Source organism: Leucoraja erinacea, chromosome 2 (genome assembly GCF_028641065.1).
Source record: "Leucoraja erinacea ecotype New England chromosome 2, Leri_hhj_1, whole genome shotgun sequence".
In the NCBI taxonomy this organism is placed as follows: domain Eukaryota; kingdom Metazoa; phylum Chordata; class Chondrichthyes; order Rajiformes; family Rajidae; genus Leucoraja; species Leucoraja erinaceus.
In genome coordinates, this window is record NC_073378.1 from 113,182,642 (window position 1) to 113,200,997 (window position 18,356).

Sequence of the window (18,356 nt, forward strand, 5' to 3'; positions counted from 1 at the left end):
CAACTCGTCCATCTAACCAAGCTTGATCCCACTTGCTTGCTCTTGGCTCAAACCTTTCCTGTCTATACATTAGTTTCATTTAGTTTAGTTCAAGTCAAGTCAAGTTTATTTGTCACATACACATACGAGATGTGCAGTGAAATGAAAGTGGCAATGAAAAGTTTACAGTTACAGCGCAGTTTACAGTTACAGCGCAGAAACAAGCCCTCGGCCCACTGAGTCCGCACCGACCAGCGATCCCCACACACTAACACTATCCTGCACACTCTAGGGACACTTATACCATGCCAATTAACCAACAAACCTTGGAGTGTGGGAGGAAACCGAAGATCTCGGAGAAAACTCACGTGGTCATGGGGAGAACGTACAAACTCTGTACAGACAGCACCCATAGTCAGGATCGAACCAGGTCTCCGGTGCTGTAAAGCAGCAACTCTACCGCTGCACCAACATGCCGCCCTATGATCCAAGGGCCTATTATTCATTATCCAAGGGTTTTTAAATGTCAGTGTGCCCACCTCTAACAACCTGCCAGGTGGGACCTTGTCAAAAGCTTAACTGGAATCCAAAGACCACATACAATACACTAACCTCCAATGCACTACCCTCATCAAACCTCCTCAAAAGGTCAAATTGGTGGTCAGCCACGTTCTTATATTAACAAACCTTTGTCCAATGTCCTTGAATAATCTATACTCAAATTGAAAGTTTATACTGTCCCTTGGGATAGATCAAAATATCTCAGTATCCCAAGTTTAAATATTCATCAGTCTGAAGAGGGGTCCTGACCCAAAACATCACCAATCTATGTTCTCCAGAGATGCTGCCTGACCCATATAACCATATAACCATATAACAATTACAGCACGGAAACAGGTCATCTCGGCCATACAAGTCCGTGCCGAACAACTTTTTTTCCCTTAGTCCCACCTGCCTGCACTCATACCATAACTCTCCATTCCCTTCTCATCCATATGCCTATCCAATTTATTTTTAAATGATACCAACAAACCTGCCTCCACCACTTCCACTGGAAGCTCATTCCACACCGCTACCACTCTCTGAGTAAAGAAGTTCCCCCTCATATTACCCCTAAACATCTGTCCCTTAATTCTGAAGTCATGTCCAGCACATTGTGTCTTTTTTAAATAGATATTAATAACTTGCCTGACAATAGACAATAGGTGCAGGAGCAGGCCATTTGGCCCTTCGAGCCAGCACCACCATTCAATGTGATCATGGCTGATCATCCCCAATCAGTACCCCGTTCCTGCCTCCTCCCCATATCCCCTGATTCCGCTATTTTTAAGAGCCCTATCTAGCTCTCTCTTGAAAGCATCCAGAGAACTTGCCTCCACCGCTCACACTCACAACTCTCTGTGAGAAAAAGTGTTTCCTCGTCTCCGTTCTAAATGGCTTACTCCTTATTCTTAAACTGTGGCCCCTGGTTCTGGACTCCCCCAACATCGGGAACATGTTTCCTGCCTCTGGCGTGTCCAAGCCCTTAACAATCTTATATGTTTCAATGCGATACCCTCTCATCCTTCTAAACTTAGCATATGACAGTCCCGCCATCCCAGGAATTAACCTTGTAAACCTACGCTGCACTTCCTCAATAGCAAGAATGCCCTTCCTCAAATTAGGGGACCAAAACTGCACACAATACTCCAGATGTGGTCTCACTAGGGCTCTGTACAACTGCAGAAGGACCTCTTTGCTCCTATATTCGATTCCTCTTGTTATAAAGGCCAACATGCCATTCGCTTTCTTCACTGCCTGCTGTACCTGCATGCTTACTTTCATAGACTGATGTACAAGGACCCCCAGATCCCGTTGTACTTCTCCTTTTCCCAACTTGACGCCATTTAGATAGTAATCTGCCTTCCTGTTTTTGCTACCAAAGTGGATAACCTCACATTTATCCGCATTAAACTTCATCTGCCGTGCATCTGCCCACTCCCCCAACTGGTCCAAGTCACCCTGCATTCTCATAGCATCCTCCTCACAGTTCACACTGCCACCCAGCTTTGTGTCATCTGCAAATTTGCTAATGTTACTTTGAACTGTTAGTTACCATGCCTGCATCTGAACTATGACCCTGTAATTGCTTGCACTCTTATTAAACAATGGTAAAATGTCATTATCAGGGGTGACACCGTGGCACGGCGCAGAGTTGCTGCTTTACAGCGTCAGAGACTGGGTTCGATCCCGACTACAGGTGCTGTCTGTACGAGGTTTGTATGTTCCCCCATGACCCGCAAGGGTTTTCTCCGAATACTCCGGTTTCCTCCCACACTCCAAAGACGTGCAGGTTTGTAGGTTCATTGGCTTCAGTAAAATTGTAAATTGTCCCTAGTGGGTAGGATATTGCTAGTAAATGGGATGATCGCTGGTTGGTGCATACTCAGTGGGCCGAAGGGCCTGTTTCCGTGCTGTATAACTAAACTAACCTCAGTAGCAGCCAGATCCTTGAATAAAATAAAACGGAAATATCAATGAGGATCCTTACTTATGAAACACCTTAATTTGAGAAGGCAATGCTCTTTGGTGATGTTCAACAGCAGAGATGTGCTCTTTCCTTGACTGGTCCCATACCTGGAAATGCTCTTTTGTGATGTTCAACAGCAGAGATGTGCTCTTTCCTTGACTGGTCCCATACCTGGAAACTACATCCCTTCTGCTCCAAGCATCCGGCCAACACACATAAAAACCCAGGAATCTGAGGTTAACCACACAGCCCCTCAACCACCCCCTCCACCATTCACTAAAATCATGACCATGCCTAGACTTGACTCATAGAATCTGACTTTTCATGTACACCTGGGTTTCCTCCGGGTGTCCCGGTTTCCTCCCACATCCCAAAGACACTTGTGCTTGTAGGTTTATTGGCTATAGTGGAAGTAAGGAAAGAGGAATGGAAGAAAGAGAGAGCGCGAAAGGGAGAGAAAAAGAGAGTAGGAAAGAGAAAATGGAAGCAAATAAATAAATGGATAAACAAATAAATAAATAGATTGATAAATGGAAGCAGGCCATTCGGCCCGTCGAGTCCACGCCGACCATTGATCACTCGTTCGCACTAGTTCAATGTTATCCCACGTTTTCATCCACTCTCCACACACTAGAGGCAATTTACACCAGCTAATTAATCTGCAAACCCACATGTCTTTGGTTTGTGCTATTATAGGAGTGATCTCGGGCTGCATGACGAGGTAGATGTTGAGATGTTTCATCTTCTGGGTGAATCATGAAATAGGAGACCCAGTGACATGGTCAGAGGTGGGAGGGGTGTCCAGGAACTCCACCTCACACCACCCCAGATCGCCAAAGAAAGGAAAACACCCATGAGGCCAAAGTGTGGACCAGTCATTAGTTTAGTTTAGAGATACAGCGTGGAAACAAGCCCCATCGGCCCACCGAGTCCACGCCGACCAGCGATCACTCCGTAAATTAGTTCTATCCTACGCACCAGGAACAATATACCAATTTGCAGAAGCCAAGTAACCTACAAACCTGTACGTCTTTGAAGTGTGGGAGGAAACCAGAGCACCCGAGTAAAACCCACGCGGTCACGGGGAGAACGTACAAACTCCGTGCAGACGGCACCCTTAGTCAGGATCCAACCCTGCTCTCTGGTGCTGCAAAGTAGCAACTCTACCACTGCGCCACCGTGACGGAGGGAAAATGTTCTCCTTCGTGATGGGAAGTTGACGAGAAGCGGTGGGTGAACAGGAGAGGGAAAGAGAAGTGATGTTCTTCTGCACCGAGAGGAATGGAAAATAATGCACGCTGGTCACACAGGATTATTTTCAAGAAGTATTTTATTTTTCAGCCTTCCATACAGGTGGTCCAGGCTTGCTGCTGATGGAAGAAAGAAGGTGCCTCTCTAAAAGTAATTGACCACCCTCCTCATGGACTGGAAGTTGCCATTCTGTGCTTGCCACACAGTGTGGGAATGGTAGTACCCCCGTTCCACGATGTACATCCTCCCTCGGTAGTTGGGCTCCTCATATAACACCCAGCTGAGCATTGGAGAAGGGAGAGGGAAAACAGTTAAACCACAGCATAAGACAGGTGGGACAGTGTAGATGGGGCATGTTAGTCGGCGTGGGCAAGTTTCCACGCTGTATGACTCTATGACTCCATGGCTCAGGTCACGAGGGTGGGTTGCACTGACCACTCTTGCACCAATTCCCTTTGGAATATCAGGAGCCCCTTTTCCAACAGAGTTTCTCAAGCAACCCTCGTGGGTGGTGAATCTGTGGAATTCATTGCCACAGACGATAGTGGAGACTGAGTCAGTTTGGGTATTTTTAAAGTGGAGATTGACATGTTCTTGATTAGTAAGTGCGTCACAGGTTACAGGGAGAAGGCAGGCAAATGGAAAAATAGATCAGTCATGAATGGCAGAGTAGACTTGATGGATCTAAAGAAATTAGATGTGTATTGATTGATTGATTGATTGCCTGAAAGATACAAATGGGAACTGGTCCCTCAGCCTATGAGTCCACGCCAGCATGGATCTCCCTACATAGGGGCAATTTACAGTGGCCAATTAACCTACAAACCCACACGTCTTTGGGATGTGGGCATCTCCTCTTATGACATGAAATGCTAAATTGCCTTGAATACTGAGGGTTCTAATCATCACTTAAACAGGGAGATTGATGGTGCAGAGGAGATAAAATGTTCTCCTTGGTGATGGGACATTCACAAGAAGTGGAGGAACAGGAGAGGGAAAAATAGGTTAGAAAGTTCTTCTGCTCCCAAGGAAATCCGGAAGCTTGTTTGATATTTCCAATGGATCACCTCCCCCTACAATGAGCTTAACAGCATGGCAGGTAATAGGTTGATGCAGGTGAGAGGGGGGTGGGGAGGTTGATAGGAAGATTGTATGGCAATGGGCAGAGATGAAAAGACAAATGTGAGACAAAATGATTGAAGATTTACAAATTGTGAAGCTTGAGGAAGGAATGTAGCTGGAAGAGGGAGGGGAGAAATAGGGGGCGAGTCCAGGTGAGGCACAGGGGAGATAAGAAGGGAGGGGATTGTTGGGGAAGAAGAAAACATAGAAAAATAGGTGCAGGAGTAGGCCATTCGGCCCTTCGAGCTAGCACCGCCATTCAATATGATCATGGTTGATCATCTAAAATCAGTACCCGTTCCTGCTTTTTACCCATATCCCTTGATTCCGAAGAGCTAAATCTAACTCTCTCTTGACTTAAAGCCAAATCTAACTCTCTCCTGAGAGAGGGGGAGGCTTATGTAGTTACCTAAAGCTGGAAAATTTAATGTTCACACCATTGAGTTGTAAACAAATATATTTTCTATGCAGAATACATGGGTTTGCGTGTGGCCTCACTCTGGCAATGGGGGAGGGCCAGGTCAGAAAGGTCAGTGTGGGAAGGGGAGTTAAAATGGTTAACAACTGGCAGATCCAGTAGGCCTTGGCGGACCGAGCGCAAGCTTTTAGCGTAACATTCACCAAGTCTACGCTTGGTCTTGTTGATGCCGGATGCAGCAATTAAGTGAATGCTCACAGTCTTTTTCCCAGAATAGACAATTCTAACAATTGAGGGCAGAGACTTAGGCTAAAAGGGGGAGACATGAGGGGCCTCAGGGGCAAGTTATTTACTCAGAGGAAAGCCTGTAAGTCGTCTATGTTGTCCAAGATATTTATCTGAGCCATTTGCCTGCGTTTGGCCCATATTGCTCGAAATATTTCCTATTCAAGTATTTCATTAAAGGTATTATAACATAACAATTGTATCCACCTCCACCACATCCTCCCGCAGTTTGTTTCACACAGATGATGGGGCGAGCTGCCTGAGGAAGTGGTTGAGGCAAGTACAATAACAACATTAAATAAGATATTTTGGGCAGTTACATGGAAAGGAAAGGTTTCCAGGCGTATGGGTCAAACACAGGCAAATACGACCAGCGTAGATGGGGAATCTGGATCGGCACAGAAGTCGCCCAAAGGACCTGTTTCTATACCAGTCTGAAGAAGGGCCCTGACCTGAAACATCACCTATCCATGTTCTCCAGAGATGCTGCCTGACCTGCTGAGTTACTCCAGCACTTTGTGTCTGTTTACAGCTTGCAAGAGAGCTTTTTTTTTACAAGAATCAAAGTGTCGTAATTATAATCACAGTGACAGCCAAAGGGGGTGGATAAGATTCAGAAGGGCCCTAGCAGGCGGGACTAATGTAGATGAGACATGTTGGGCGGTGTGTACAAGTTAGGCCCAAGGGCCTCTTTCCACACTGTATGACATTATAATTTTAATACTTTTAAGGAGTTTACATAAAACATAGAAGCACATAAGGCACAGAAACAGTGCAGGGAGGAAATGCGGATACTGGTTTAAACTGAAGACAGACATGGAAAGCTGGAGTAACTCAGCAAGTCAGGCAGTATCTCTGGAGAAAAGGAACAGGCGAAGTTTCGGGTCGAGACCCTTCTTCAGACTGAGAGTCGGTGGAAAAGGGAATGAGAGATATGGACGGTACTTAGGACAAATGAATGGAAGATATGAAAAAAGCAACAAGAATCAAGGAAAACGAGTCAATACAGACAGTGGAATTCAACAGAGTACGACAGTGAAACTTGTACGATGACTAGGGTGGGGGAGGGATGGAGAGAGAGGGAATGCAAGGGCTACTTGAAGTTAGAAAAATCAATGTTCATACCGCTGGGGTGTAAGCTACCCAAGCAAAATATAAGGTGCTGTTCCTCCAATTTACGTTGGGCCTCACTCTGACAATGGAGGAGGCCCAGGACAGAAAGGTCAGTGTGGGAATGGGAAGGGGAGTTAAAGTGTTTGGCAACCAGGAGATTACATAGGCCGAGGCGGACTGAGCGAAGGTGTAGAGCTAAATGATCACCGATCACCCACAGTTTAAGAATAAGGGGTAGGCCATTTAGGACTGAGATGAGGAAAAACGTTTTCACCCGGAGAGTTATGAATCTGTGGAATTCTCTGCCACAGAAGGCAGTGGAGGCCAATTCACTGGATGTTTTCAAGAGAGAGTTAGATTTAGCTCTTAAGGCTAAGGGAATCAAGGGATATGGGGGAAAAGCCGGAACGGGGTACTGATTTTGGATGATCAGCAAGATCATATTGAATGGCGGTGCTGGCTCGAAGCACCTATGTTGCTATGTTTCTGCACCCTCTATATCAGTGGTTCCCAACGTGGGGCGTACGCCCCACAGGGGGGCAATTTGATTTTTAAGGGCATTGAGCGCGACTGAGGAGGTCTGGGTCCAAATTTTCGATTTTTATTTTTTTGGATTTTCCATCAGGTAAACATATGTAGTTTATGTTTCAGATGTTATTTTGAGTAAATAATTTTTTTGGGGTAAAAAAGGTCTTTATTGTATAGTTATTACATAATCACCGCGCCATAGCCTTCAGCTGAAACGGAGTTCACTTTTTAAATGATAAGAATTATATATCACCACATGGGGGGGGGGGGGGCATCAGGATTTTAGAGGTGATTAGGTGGGGCATGGCCAAAAAAAGGTTGGGAACCACTGCTCTATATCCTTCATGCAATGAAGTAGAAAGAACTTCACGCAATATTCCAGATGTAGCCTAACAAAGGTTTTATGTAGCTGCAACAAGTCTTCACAGCTTATATACTCAATGCCCAAGAGAAGGAAGCAAATATGCCATATACCTTCATTACCACACTATGCATATTCCCGTCCAAATGGCTTTTAAATGCTGTGATAGTACGTACCTCCTCTGGCAGCGTTTCATATCCTTTGTGTGAAAAAGTTGCCCCTCAGGTGTCTAATAATTTTTTCCCCTCTCATCTGAAGCCTATGTCCTTGATTCCCCTAGCCTGGGTAAAAGACTCTGAGTAATGTGTGTGCGCGGGGCGGGGAGAATTAATCATGTTGCTCTGTCAGTCCAACTGCCTAATGGGTGGAAGGCCTCCTTATTCCCTGAAGTGGCAGCACTGCCTGATAGTCCTCTCCCTCTTTGGTTGGACTCTTTCTTTGGGCCACTGTCTTCAGGTGGAAGATTTACCCCAGGGACATTAACAAAACTATGCTGTCTTTTCCAGGCAACGAATAAAGACCTTAGGTTTAGTTAAGGTACACCTGACTCCAGGGTAGACAAAAATGCTGGAGAAACTCAGCGGGTGCAGCAGCATCTATGGAGCGAAGGAAATAGGCAACGTTTCGTCCCGAAACGTTGCCTATTTCCTTCGCTCCATAGATGCTGCTGCACCCGCTGAGTTTCTCCAGCATTTTTGTCTACCTTCGATTTTCCAGCATCTGCAGTTCCTTCTTAAACACCTGGCTCCAGGCCAGCTCACAGATGAACTGAGGCCAATTTTAGAGGCCCCCATTGAAGCAGACAGGCATGAGGCCCGTGCCAAATGGCACTGGTTGCCCCTCCCCCACCCCCTCCCCCTCCCCCCCTCTGTTAGGGCATGTCTGACTCTAATAAACTAAACTGAACTGAACTAAGATGATGCTGACTACTTACGCTCCGTCACCGTACACCTTGATGGAGTTGATACAAGTCTTGTTCCAGCCTTGTCCCTGGAGGAATGGGCAGTCATTGCAGAACTCCATGCACTGGCCATTAAAGTCGCAGTTTTCAAACAGCTCTATCCTGTAATGTTCTCCATGCTAGAGGGAGAGAAAGAGAGAGAGAGAAGGGAGAGGTGAGTTGGAGTTCTCCCCGTCCGACCCTCCTGGGAAATTCCAATCCCCGCGTGTTTCCCAGGATGCGGCGTGACCAAGGGGCGAATTAGGGCCGAATAATTCCGATCCTGTGAACTATTATGAACTCATAAGCATCACTCGGAGAAACAAGGAACTGCCGACACTGGTTTACCAAAAATAAGGTAACTCAGCGGGTCAGGCAGCATCTCTGTAGGACATGGAGAGGTGACGTTTCAGGTCAGGGGTTAGGGGAGGAGGGGGTTAGGCAAGTGTAGAAGAGATAGTGGGGGGTGGATGGGAGAGAGGGAATGGGGTGCGGAGGGTGGGGAAAAGAGGATGTGGAAGGCTGGGAGGGATGTGGGAAGTAGGGAGCGGGGGAGTAGAGGGCTGGGGTTAGGGATAGGGGATGGAGGGGTTTGGGAGATGGGGATAGAAAGGATGGGATGGGGGTTGGGGTAGCGGTCTGGGGAGGGGGGGGGAAGAATGTAAGGGGTGGAGGGATAGGGGGGCTAGAGGAGGTGGGATAGGGGCTGATGGAGTGAGGTAGTGGGTGGGGGATAGTTGAGGGGTGGGGGAGGGGTATGGGGAGGGGGTGGGGGAAGGGTAGAGGGGGTGTAGGAGGGGTAGAATGGGTAAAGAGGGGATAGAGTGGGTGGAGGGTGGGTAGAGGAGGTGAGGGGTGTAGAGGGGTGGGTGGGGATGGGTAAGGGGGCAAGTTGTAACGTACCATTCTGACGGGCCGACATGAGCCCATGTGGTCATTGTGGGCGTTCCACCGGTGAAAGTCGGGGTACTCGCCGCGCTCTAGAATGTACTGATGGCCTTTGAAATCAGGGTGGTCGTAGCAGATCCAAGCGCTTGTCTCCACACGGATGGAGTTCACCCTGTTCATGAAGCCCCGGTCCTGGAAGTTATCGCAGTCTCCGAACACCTCCAACTTCCTGCCGGTGAAGCATTTGCCCTCGTAGAAAATGATCTGATGAGACAAAGATCACAGAGGTAGGAAACAGGAGCTGGTTCAGGCCATTCAACCCCTCGAGTAGCTTCCGTATTTCAGCAAAGCAATGGCAGATTTCTCACCTCAACGCCTCTCTCCTGCTGTAACCTTAAAACTTTTGAGTCCTTTAATGTAAAGTCATCGTCATACAACACAAAAACAGGCCCTTCAGCCCATCTTGCCCATGCCAGCCAAGATGTCCCATATGCGCTAGCCCCACCTGCTTGCATTTGGCCCATATCACTCTCAACCTTTCTTGTCCATACATCTTTCCAAATATCTTTTAAATGGTGCTATACACAACATGCCTCAACTGCTTCCTCTGGCAGCTTGTTCCATACACCCACCCACTCTGTGCGAAACATTTTCCCCCTCAGGAACCCGATTAATACTTGCCCCTCTCACCTGAAACCTCAGTGCAACATGGCACCTGCAAGCTAGTACCGCTGACAGTGCAGCAGTCCTGCATTAAACATGGACACAAAATGCTGGAGTAGGGTCTTGACCAAAAACGTCACCCATTCCTTCTCTCCAGAGATGCTGCCTGTCTCGCTGCGTTACTCCAGCATTGTGTGTCTATCTTCAGTGTAAACCAGCATCTGCAGTTCCTTCCTCAACATTGAATCGTGTATTGAATGGTCAGCCTATATCTTGAGTTCCAGTCCCTGGAGTGGATTTACGTTTAAGTTTAGGTATGTTAGTGTTAAAACACATTTGTACTCCCTGGCTTTTGACCATGCCTGAGGCTTTGCTTCTGTTTGTGGTGTTTTTGATGTTTCTTTATTTTACCTGTCTTTTCCTACTATTTCTTTTGATTGTTATTTTTGGTGTGTGTTAACTTTTTTGTCAATGATTAGTGATGTACAGCACTTTGTTGCAGCTATGTTGGTTTTTAAAGTGCTCTATAAATAAAATTATTATTATTATTATTATTATTATTAGTGTTGCGTGTACCGAGGCACAGTGAAAAGCTTTATTTTGCGGGCTATCCAAACAGATCAGTTTAACCACACGTAGATGCGATCACTTCAAACTCAAGTACAATAGGCAGAGCAAAGGGGAATATACAGAGTGCAGAATATAATTCTTCTTCTTCTTGCGTATGAGGCTTATAGCCAGGTAGGCCTTCCGCATTCAGCTGCAGCAGGGTGATGCCATCCGGTTCCACATCCGTAGGTGCTCGCCCTAAAAAGGTCACATGCTCCGGGTTGGCGCCAAGCCACGGCGACTGTGAATATAGTTCTGTTAGCGCACAAGTTCCTTAGACAAAGTCCAATGTCCGCAATGGGGTAGAGGTGAATCGGACGGTACCCTAGCTTAGGGAAGGACACACGGCATTCAGTGCCAGAGGCAAGGGCCGCCCCCCTGGTCCACATGTGACACCAGAATGTGTTGAGCCAATGTAGGAGGAAGTGGATCTTTGGCTGGAAGAAACTAGTAATGCGGACTAGCCTGGCCTCAGCGTTACTGGGTGCTATGGACACTAATGATACCAAGGATACAAACCCTAGACAATTAACCTACAACTCTGTACATCTTTAGGGTGTGTGAAGAAAATGAAGATCTCGGAGAAAACCCATGCGGTCACGGGGAGAACATACAAACTCTGTACAGACAACACCCGTAGTCAGGATCAAACCCCCGGTCTCTGGTGCTGCAAGCACTGTAAGGCAGCAACTCTACCACTGCACCCTAGTCTGTAGTCATAGTGTCTAACAGCATGGATACAGGCCAGCCGCTCCATTCTCTCAGCATATGACAGTCCCGCCATCCTGGGAATTAACCTTGTAAACCTACGCTGCACTCCCTCAATAGCAAGAATATCCTTCCTCAAATTTGGAGACCAAAACTGCACACAATACCCCAGGTGTGGTCTCGCTAGGGCCCTGTACAACTGCGGAAGGACCTCTTTGCTCCTAATTAGTATGGGTGTCAGAGGTTATAGGGAGAAAGCAGGAGAATGGGGTTAGTAGGGAGAGATAGATCAGCCATGATTGATTGGTGGAGTAGACTTGATGGGCCGAATGGCCTAATTTTGCTCCTATCACTTATGATCTTATGATCTTGATGGTTGGCGTGGGCTTGGTGTGCCGAAGGGCCTGTTTTTAAGCTGTATCACCAAAACTAAAACTAGTTGTTAAAACCTGTCATTCATTTTATATGCTGTGCCCAAACTCAACCAGAACATGCATCACTTTGCATTTGTTAAATTCCAAACCATAAATCACATCGTAACCTGTCCTTCCATTCCTCAGCCAGTGACAGACCTGAACCAATGGTTTCTTTGTTATCATGTGTGCCTAGGTACAGTGAGATTTTTGCCACACATAAGTACATCCCCTAGCTAGCACATAATGCAATAAAACTCAGTCTATATACAATAGTCGCCAGGTTTTGGCACCATTTTCAAGTCCAAGCTACAGCTGGCCACAGCTGCCCCCTCCATTTGATCGTCCCATGAACTGACGTCCTTCTTCTTGCCCGACCCATTTTCAACCTTCGTGCCCCGGGGGGCAACTCCACAGCCATCCTTGAAGGTGTGGAAAGTAAGACCCCCCCCCCCCCCCCCCAGTTCTTGCCACCATCCCTAAACAAGGGAACCCCACCGCAACTGTTTACCATATATTTTAACGATTTGGAAGAGGGGATTAGGAGCGACACTAGCAAGTTTGCGGATGACACAAAGCTGGGTGGCAGTGTGAACTGCGAAGAGGATGTTAGGAGGTTGCAGGGTGACCTGGACAGGTTGAGTGAGTGGGCAGATGCGTGGCAGATGCAGAATAATATAGATAAATGTGAGGTTATCCACTTTGGCGGCAAAAACAAGGGGGCAGATTATTATCTCAATGGGGTTAGGTTAGGTAAGGGGGAGGTACAGCGAGACCTGGGTGTCCTTGTACACCAGTCACTGAAAGTTGGCGTGCAGGTACAGCAGGCAGTAAAGAAAGCTAATGGAATGTTGGCCTTCATAACAAGAGGATTTCAGTATAGGAGTAAAGAGGTTCTTCTGCAGTTGTATAGGGCTCTGTTGAGACCACATCTGGAGTATTGTGTACAGTTTTGGTCTCCTAATTTGAGGAAGGACATCCTTGTGATTGAGGCAGTGCAGCGTAGGTTCACGAGATTGATCCCTGGGATGGCGGGACTGTCATATGAGGAAAGATTGAAAAGACTAGGCTTGTATTCACTGGAGTTTAGAAGGATGAGGGGGTATCTTATAGAAACATATAAAATTATAAAAGGACTGGACAACCTAGATGCAGGAAAAATGTTCCCAATGTTGGGCGAATCCAGAACCAGGGGCCACAGGTCTTAGAATAAAGGGGAGGTCATTTAAGACTGAGGTGAGAAAAAACTTTTTCAGCCAGCGAGTTGTGAAATTGTGGAATTCCCTGCCACAGAGGGTAGTGGAGGCCAAATCACTGGATGGATTTAAGAGAGAGTTAGATAGGGCTCGAGGGGCTAGTGGAGTCCAGGGATATGGGGAGAAGGCAGGCACGGGCTATTGATAGGGGATGATCAGCCATGATCACAATGAATGGCGGTGCTGGCTCGAAGTGCCGAATGGCCTCTCCTTGCAGCTATTTTCTATGTTTCTACTACAACAAGAACGTTTTTCATTGTCCCTCAGTACACGTGACAATACATTAAACTAAACTAAAGTACTTTATTCCCCACAAACAACCATCAACCGCCACTACCCCTCCAGATTCATCTACTCACCTACTCTCCTATAGGCAACTCAGAGCGACCAATTAAACCTAAACCGGTTGAGATACAGTATGTGGATAGGAAAGGTTCAGGAACACATGGGACCAAACGCAGGCAAATGGGACCAGCTTGGCAAATGGCATCCCTTGTTGCTCCCAATCTGCGCAGGCTATTGATGGGGAACCAAACACCACCAAGAAGGCACCACCACTCCCTCCTGCAGTGCCAGTCCAGATATCGTGCTTGGCCAGTGGAGCATGTAGTCATACAGCAACATAGACCCTTAGGCTCAACTCATCCATGCCAACCAAGATGCCCCATCTAAGCTCGTCCCTTTTGCCTGCATTGGGTCCACATATCCCTCTAGAATAGAATAGAATAGAATAGAATAGAATAGTTTCTTTATTGTCATTGTAACATGAACCATGTACAACAAAATTTAAAAATGTCAGCCAGTCAGTGCACCATTCAAACATTTCTAAAAGCTAACGATACATACAAGATAAAATATTAAAAGATAAACAACTAAAATAAATATCATGAAAATAGCACGCATACACACCCAACCCTCCATCCTTCTGTCGATTTCACAGTGTACCACAGTCCCTTAGTTTGTATCGCCCCTGCGTTCCTTGGCGGCTACATTTAGTGCTTTTATAGCAGTGGGGTAAAAACTGTTTTTTAGTCTGTTCGTCCTTGTCCTTGTAGATCTGTACCGTCTGCCTGACGGCAACAGTTCAAACAGGGAGTGTCCGGGGTGGGAAATGTCCTTTATGATACTCTGGGATTTTTGATGCAGCGGGAACTGTGTAAGTCCTCCAAGGTAAGGAGAGGGCAGCCGACAATCCTCTGTATCTTTTAATTGCTGCTATAGTAACTGCTTCAACCGCCTCCTGGGATGCAAGCAGAAGCCTCCATGTGGCACATCCTGGGCAATGCTGACGACAGAAACTGTACCACAGTGACTGAGTGAAGTAGCCAATTCTGCAACCACCGTCACCGTCAACCGTCACCTGTCACTGACTGACCGGAAAGACGTGATGTGGAAGATGGCCGGACACGAGGAAGAAGGACCACCTCCTCTGGCAGCTCGTTGCATTAACCGCCACCCCCTGAGTGAAAATGGTACCATTTAAGTTCCTCTTAATACTTTCCCCGTCACCTTAATCCTAAATCCTCTGTTTCTTTTTTCTTCCTCTCTGGGTTTGCATTCACCCTATCTATTCCCCTCGTGAGTGTATACACCTCTATTAGATCCCCTCTCAGCCTCCTGCGCTCTAAAGGTATAGAGTGCATTCACCGCAAGTGCTTCCCCTCGTGATTTTATAATTGAACATTAATTCCTCACAGGAGGAGAAAGCAAGTATTTGTCCACTCACTCACCTTGCCGGAATACTGTGACATGTTGCTGCTGGATCTTCTCCAACCAAACTCAATGCCAGAACTCTTTACACAGCGGGGAAAAGTTGGACAGCCCAATATATATAACTCGGTGGGGGAGAGGCGTGGCCCTCTCGCGAAGGTTCCTCATCAATGGAATTGCAAAGCAGGGCTGAAAGGAATCTGCTTTTGGTACAAAACCATTGGGGGACGTATCTGTTGACTCAGGGGCTTTGTGGTTGCGACAGGCTTCCCAACAAAAGGTTTGCTCGAGGGCCAGGATTTTCCTGGATTAGTGGGCAGCATTCATCCCGCTGGCTGAGGGCTGGTGTGAGGCTGACTCACGAGGGACATGCCAGAATGTAACAGTTTAGTGTCATTTAGTTCAACTTAGCATAGTTTAATTTAGTTTAGTTTAGTTCAGAGATACAGTATGGAAACAGGCCCTTCGGCCCACCGATTCCACACCGACCAGCGACCCCCATACACTAGCTTTCTCTGCTCCAGAGATGCTGCCTGTCTCGCTGAGTTATTCCAGCATTTTGTGTCTATCGTCTGTGTAAACCAGCATCTGCAGTTTCTTCCTACAGACTGTTTTTTCCCCTCGCGATTTAATATACAGTACCTTTGTAAGATTATCCCTCAGGCTCCAAGGAATAAAGTCTCAGCCTGCTCAACCTCTCCCTATAGCTCAGGCCTTCAGGTTTTAGTTCTAAAGCCTAAAGTCTAATTCAGGGAAGAATAATGAGAAAACAGAGTACATTATCCTGTTCCTGTCGCTGTTGTCTATGCACCGTCACATTCCACATCACTGCAGGAGCATTGGGAGGGACTTGCCAATTTTATCCTCCACCCTTTCCCCAGGCCAGAGTCAGCCAAGTTTATCCTTGTCCCATTGCTACATTCATGGTTCAGGACAGAACACAACAAAACATAGAACTGTACAGCACACGAACAGGCCCTTCGGCCCACAATGTCTGTGCCACAAATGATGCCAGGGCCAAATCTTACCTGCCCGCTCATAATCCATATCCCTCAATTCCTGCACATTCATATATGCCCTCTCTCCAACAGTCTCTGATATGCCATCCTCGTGTCAACCTCCACCTCCACACCCAGTAGCATGTTCCAGGCACTCGCCACCCTCTGTGCAAAAAGTTGCCCCGCACATCTCCTTTAAACTTTGCCCCTTAACACTTTCCCTTCTAGTCCTTGACATTTCCACCCAGGGATAAAGGTTCTGACTGTCTACCCAATCTAGCCCCTCATAATTGTATATACTACACAGCCAGGATCTTTTTCCCAGGGAGGCAAATCTTTAAGGTTAGTTTAGTTTAGTTTATTTAAACTTTGTCCCTTGTGACATAAATCACTGCCCTCTAGTATATGATTTTTCCATCCTGACTGTGTGGCTGTCTACCCCGGATTAAAATGGCGGCGGCGCGGGCACACCGCGACGCCCTGTGTCTCCCTAGAATGGGAAAAATAGCAACGATCCCCTTACCTGTAATGCATTTCGTTGTCTCTGTACTGTACACTGACAATGACAATTAAAATTGAATCTGAATCTGACCCTGTCAGTGCCACTCATCATTTTACATACTTCTATCAGGTCTCCCCGCAACCTCTGGCATCCCAGAGAAAACAATTATCGGTCCAACCTCTCACTGTAGCTAATACCTCCTAATCCAGGCATCATTCTGGCAAACCACCTCTGCAATTTTTCCCTGTGCTCAAAAGAGTTTCAAAGCACAACTTAATAAGATCCTTTTGTCCTTTCACCTTCACCCTAACGGCTCAGTAGACTTCTCCTTGGAGTTTCGGACACATTTCCCAACAACATGTGCTGGCATTGGAGAGGGTCCAGAGGAGGCTTACGAAAATGATCCCAGGAATGATTGGGTTAACATATGATGAGCGTTTGATGGCACTGGGCCTGTACATCAATGCTGTTAAGGGTCATATACTATAACCATATAGTTTACAGCACGGAAACAGGCCATCTCGGCCCTACAAGTCCGTGCCGAACAACTTTTTTCCCTTTAGTCCCACCTGCCCGCACTCATACCATAACCCTCCATTCCCTTCTCATCCATATCCCTATCCAATTTATTTTTAAATGATACCAACGAACCTGCCTCCACCACTTCCACTGGAAGCTCATTCCACACCGCTACCACTCTCTGAGTAAAGAAGTTCCCCCTCATGTTACCCCTAAACTTCTGTCCCTTAATTCTGAAGTCATGTTCTCTTGTTTGAATCTTCCCTATTCTCAAAGGGAAAAGCTGATCCACATCAACTCTGTCTATCCCTCTCATCATTTTAATGACCTCTATCAAGTCCCCCCTTAACCTTCTGCGCTCCAGAGAATAAAGACCTAACTTATTCAACCTTTCTCTGTAACTTAGTTGTTGAAACCCAGGCAACATTCTAGTAAAATGCCATAAAATGTCATGCCATTAATTGTATATTTTCCCCTTACATTCAACCTCACATTTGCTCGGCTTAAACTCTATCTGCCATTTCTCCGCCCATTTGTCGCTGATCTGTATCCCGTTGCATATTTTGACAGCCTTCCTCACAATCCACGACTCCAGCGAGCTTGGTGTCATCTGCATCCTTACTAACCAACCCTTACGTCCAAGTCATTTATATATGTCACAAATAGCAGAGGTGCCACCACATCCACTTGGATAAGCTCACTCAACTGTCATGTGGAGGAGCTCGAACAGATCAGGGGAGGGATAATAATGTTAAGAGGATTTTGTAATTGTGTTTCAACTAGAAATCAGGTCATCGTATCATGGACAAATGGTAACACTTCAAGATGATTCTAAAGTTGAAATTGCATCAGTATTAGTACTGAGAGTGCAAAATAGAACAGCACAGCACGGGAACAGGCCCTTCTGCCCACAATGTCTATGCTGAACATGATGCTAAGTTAATGAATGAATGAATGAATGAATGATGAATGAATGAATGATGAATGAATGAATGATGAATGAATGAATGAATGAATGATACTTTATACTTTATTGTCACGTGCACCAAGGTACATTATTTGCGTACAATACACAAATATTTAGAGGGTCTTCACATATAGGGCACGGACAAAGATACAAAAGTATTCATTATAGTCCCGATGGTCCTTCCTTGTTCTCGTCGCCTCCCCCCCCCAAAACACCCTTTACACCCTAACAGCTTTAAATTAGTGCTGGTTATATCAATATGACTCAAAGCTAAGTCACAATTAATAACACAATGAAAGGACATTTCACCCAGCAATGCTGGCATTCAGCATTCTATCCAATGTAACTTTAGTTTAGTTTAAGAAAGAACTGCAGATGCTGGTTTAAATCGAAGAGTCTTGACCCGAAACATCACCCATTCCTTCTATCCAGAGTTGCTGCCTGTCCCACTGAGTTACTCCAACATTTTGTGTCTATCTTTAGTTTAGTTTAGTTTAGTTTAGTTTAGAGAGATACAGGTGGGTCTAGGCACTGTGGGACAACAGCTCTACCACTGTGCCACTGTGCTGCCCGAACTTCCACACCTTCCTGAATTATTTGTTCATGTTTTACAATCT

At 46.3% G+C, this 18,356-nt stretch overlaps 1 protein-coding gene across 1 annotated transcript; it reads right to left on the reverse strand.

Moving 5' to 3' along the window:
* Positions 1-3,038: 3,038 nt before the first annotated feature.
* crygn2 (crystallin, gamma N2) lies at positions 3,039-14,884 on the reverse strand. Its single transcript, XM_055663909.1, has 4 exons — positions 14,774-14,884; positions 9,410-9,658; positions 8,501-8,646; positions 3,039-4,019 (listed from the first exon to the last, which is right to left on the reverse strand). Exons 1-4 carry the CDS (start codon positions 14,792-14,794, stop codon positions 3,884-3,886), a joined length of 552 nt encoding a protein of 183 aa, XP_055519884.1. The 5' UTR covers positions 14,795-14,884; the 3' UTR covers positions 3,039-3,883.
* Positions 14,885-18,356: the final 3,472 nt, after the last annotated feature.

Bases quoted from the DNA above. Each gene is read 5' to 3' on its own strand.
- crygn2 (XM_055663909.1), bottom strand. From the start codon at position 14,794: ATGTCACAGTATTCCGGCAAG. The intron at 8,647-9,409 runs GTACGTTACAAC...CTCTCCCTCTAG, and splicing joins CATGTCGGCCCGTCAGAATG to CATGGAGAACATTACAGGAT. The intron at 4,020-8,500 runs GTAAGTAGTCAG...TCCAATGCTCAG, and splicing joins AAGGTGTACGGTGACGGAGC to CTGGGTGTTATATGAGGAGC.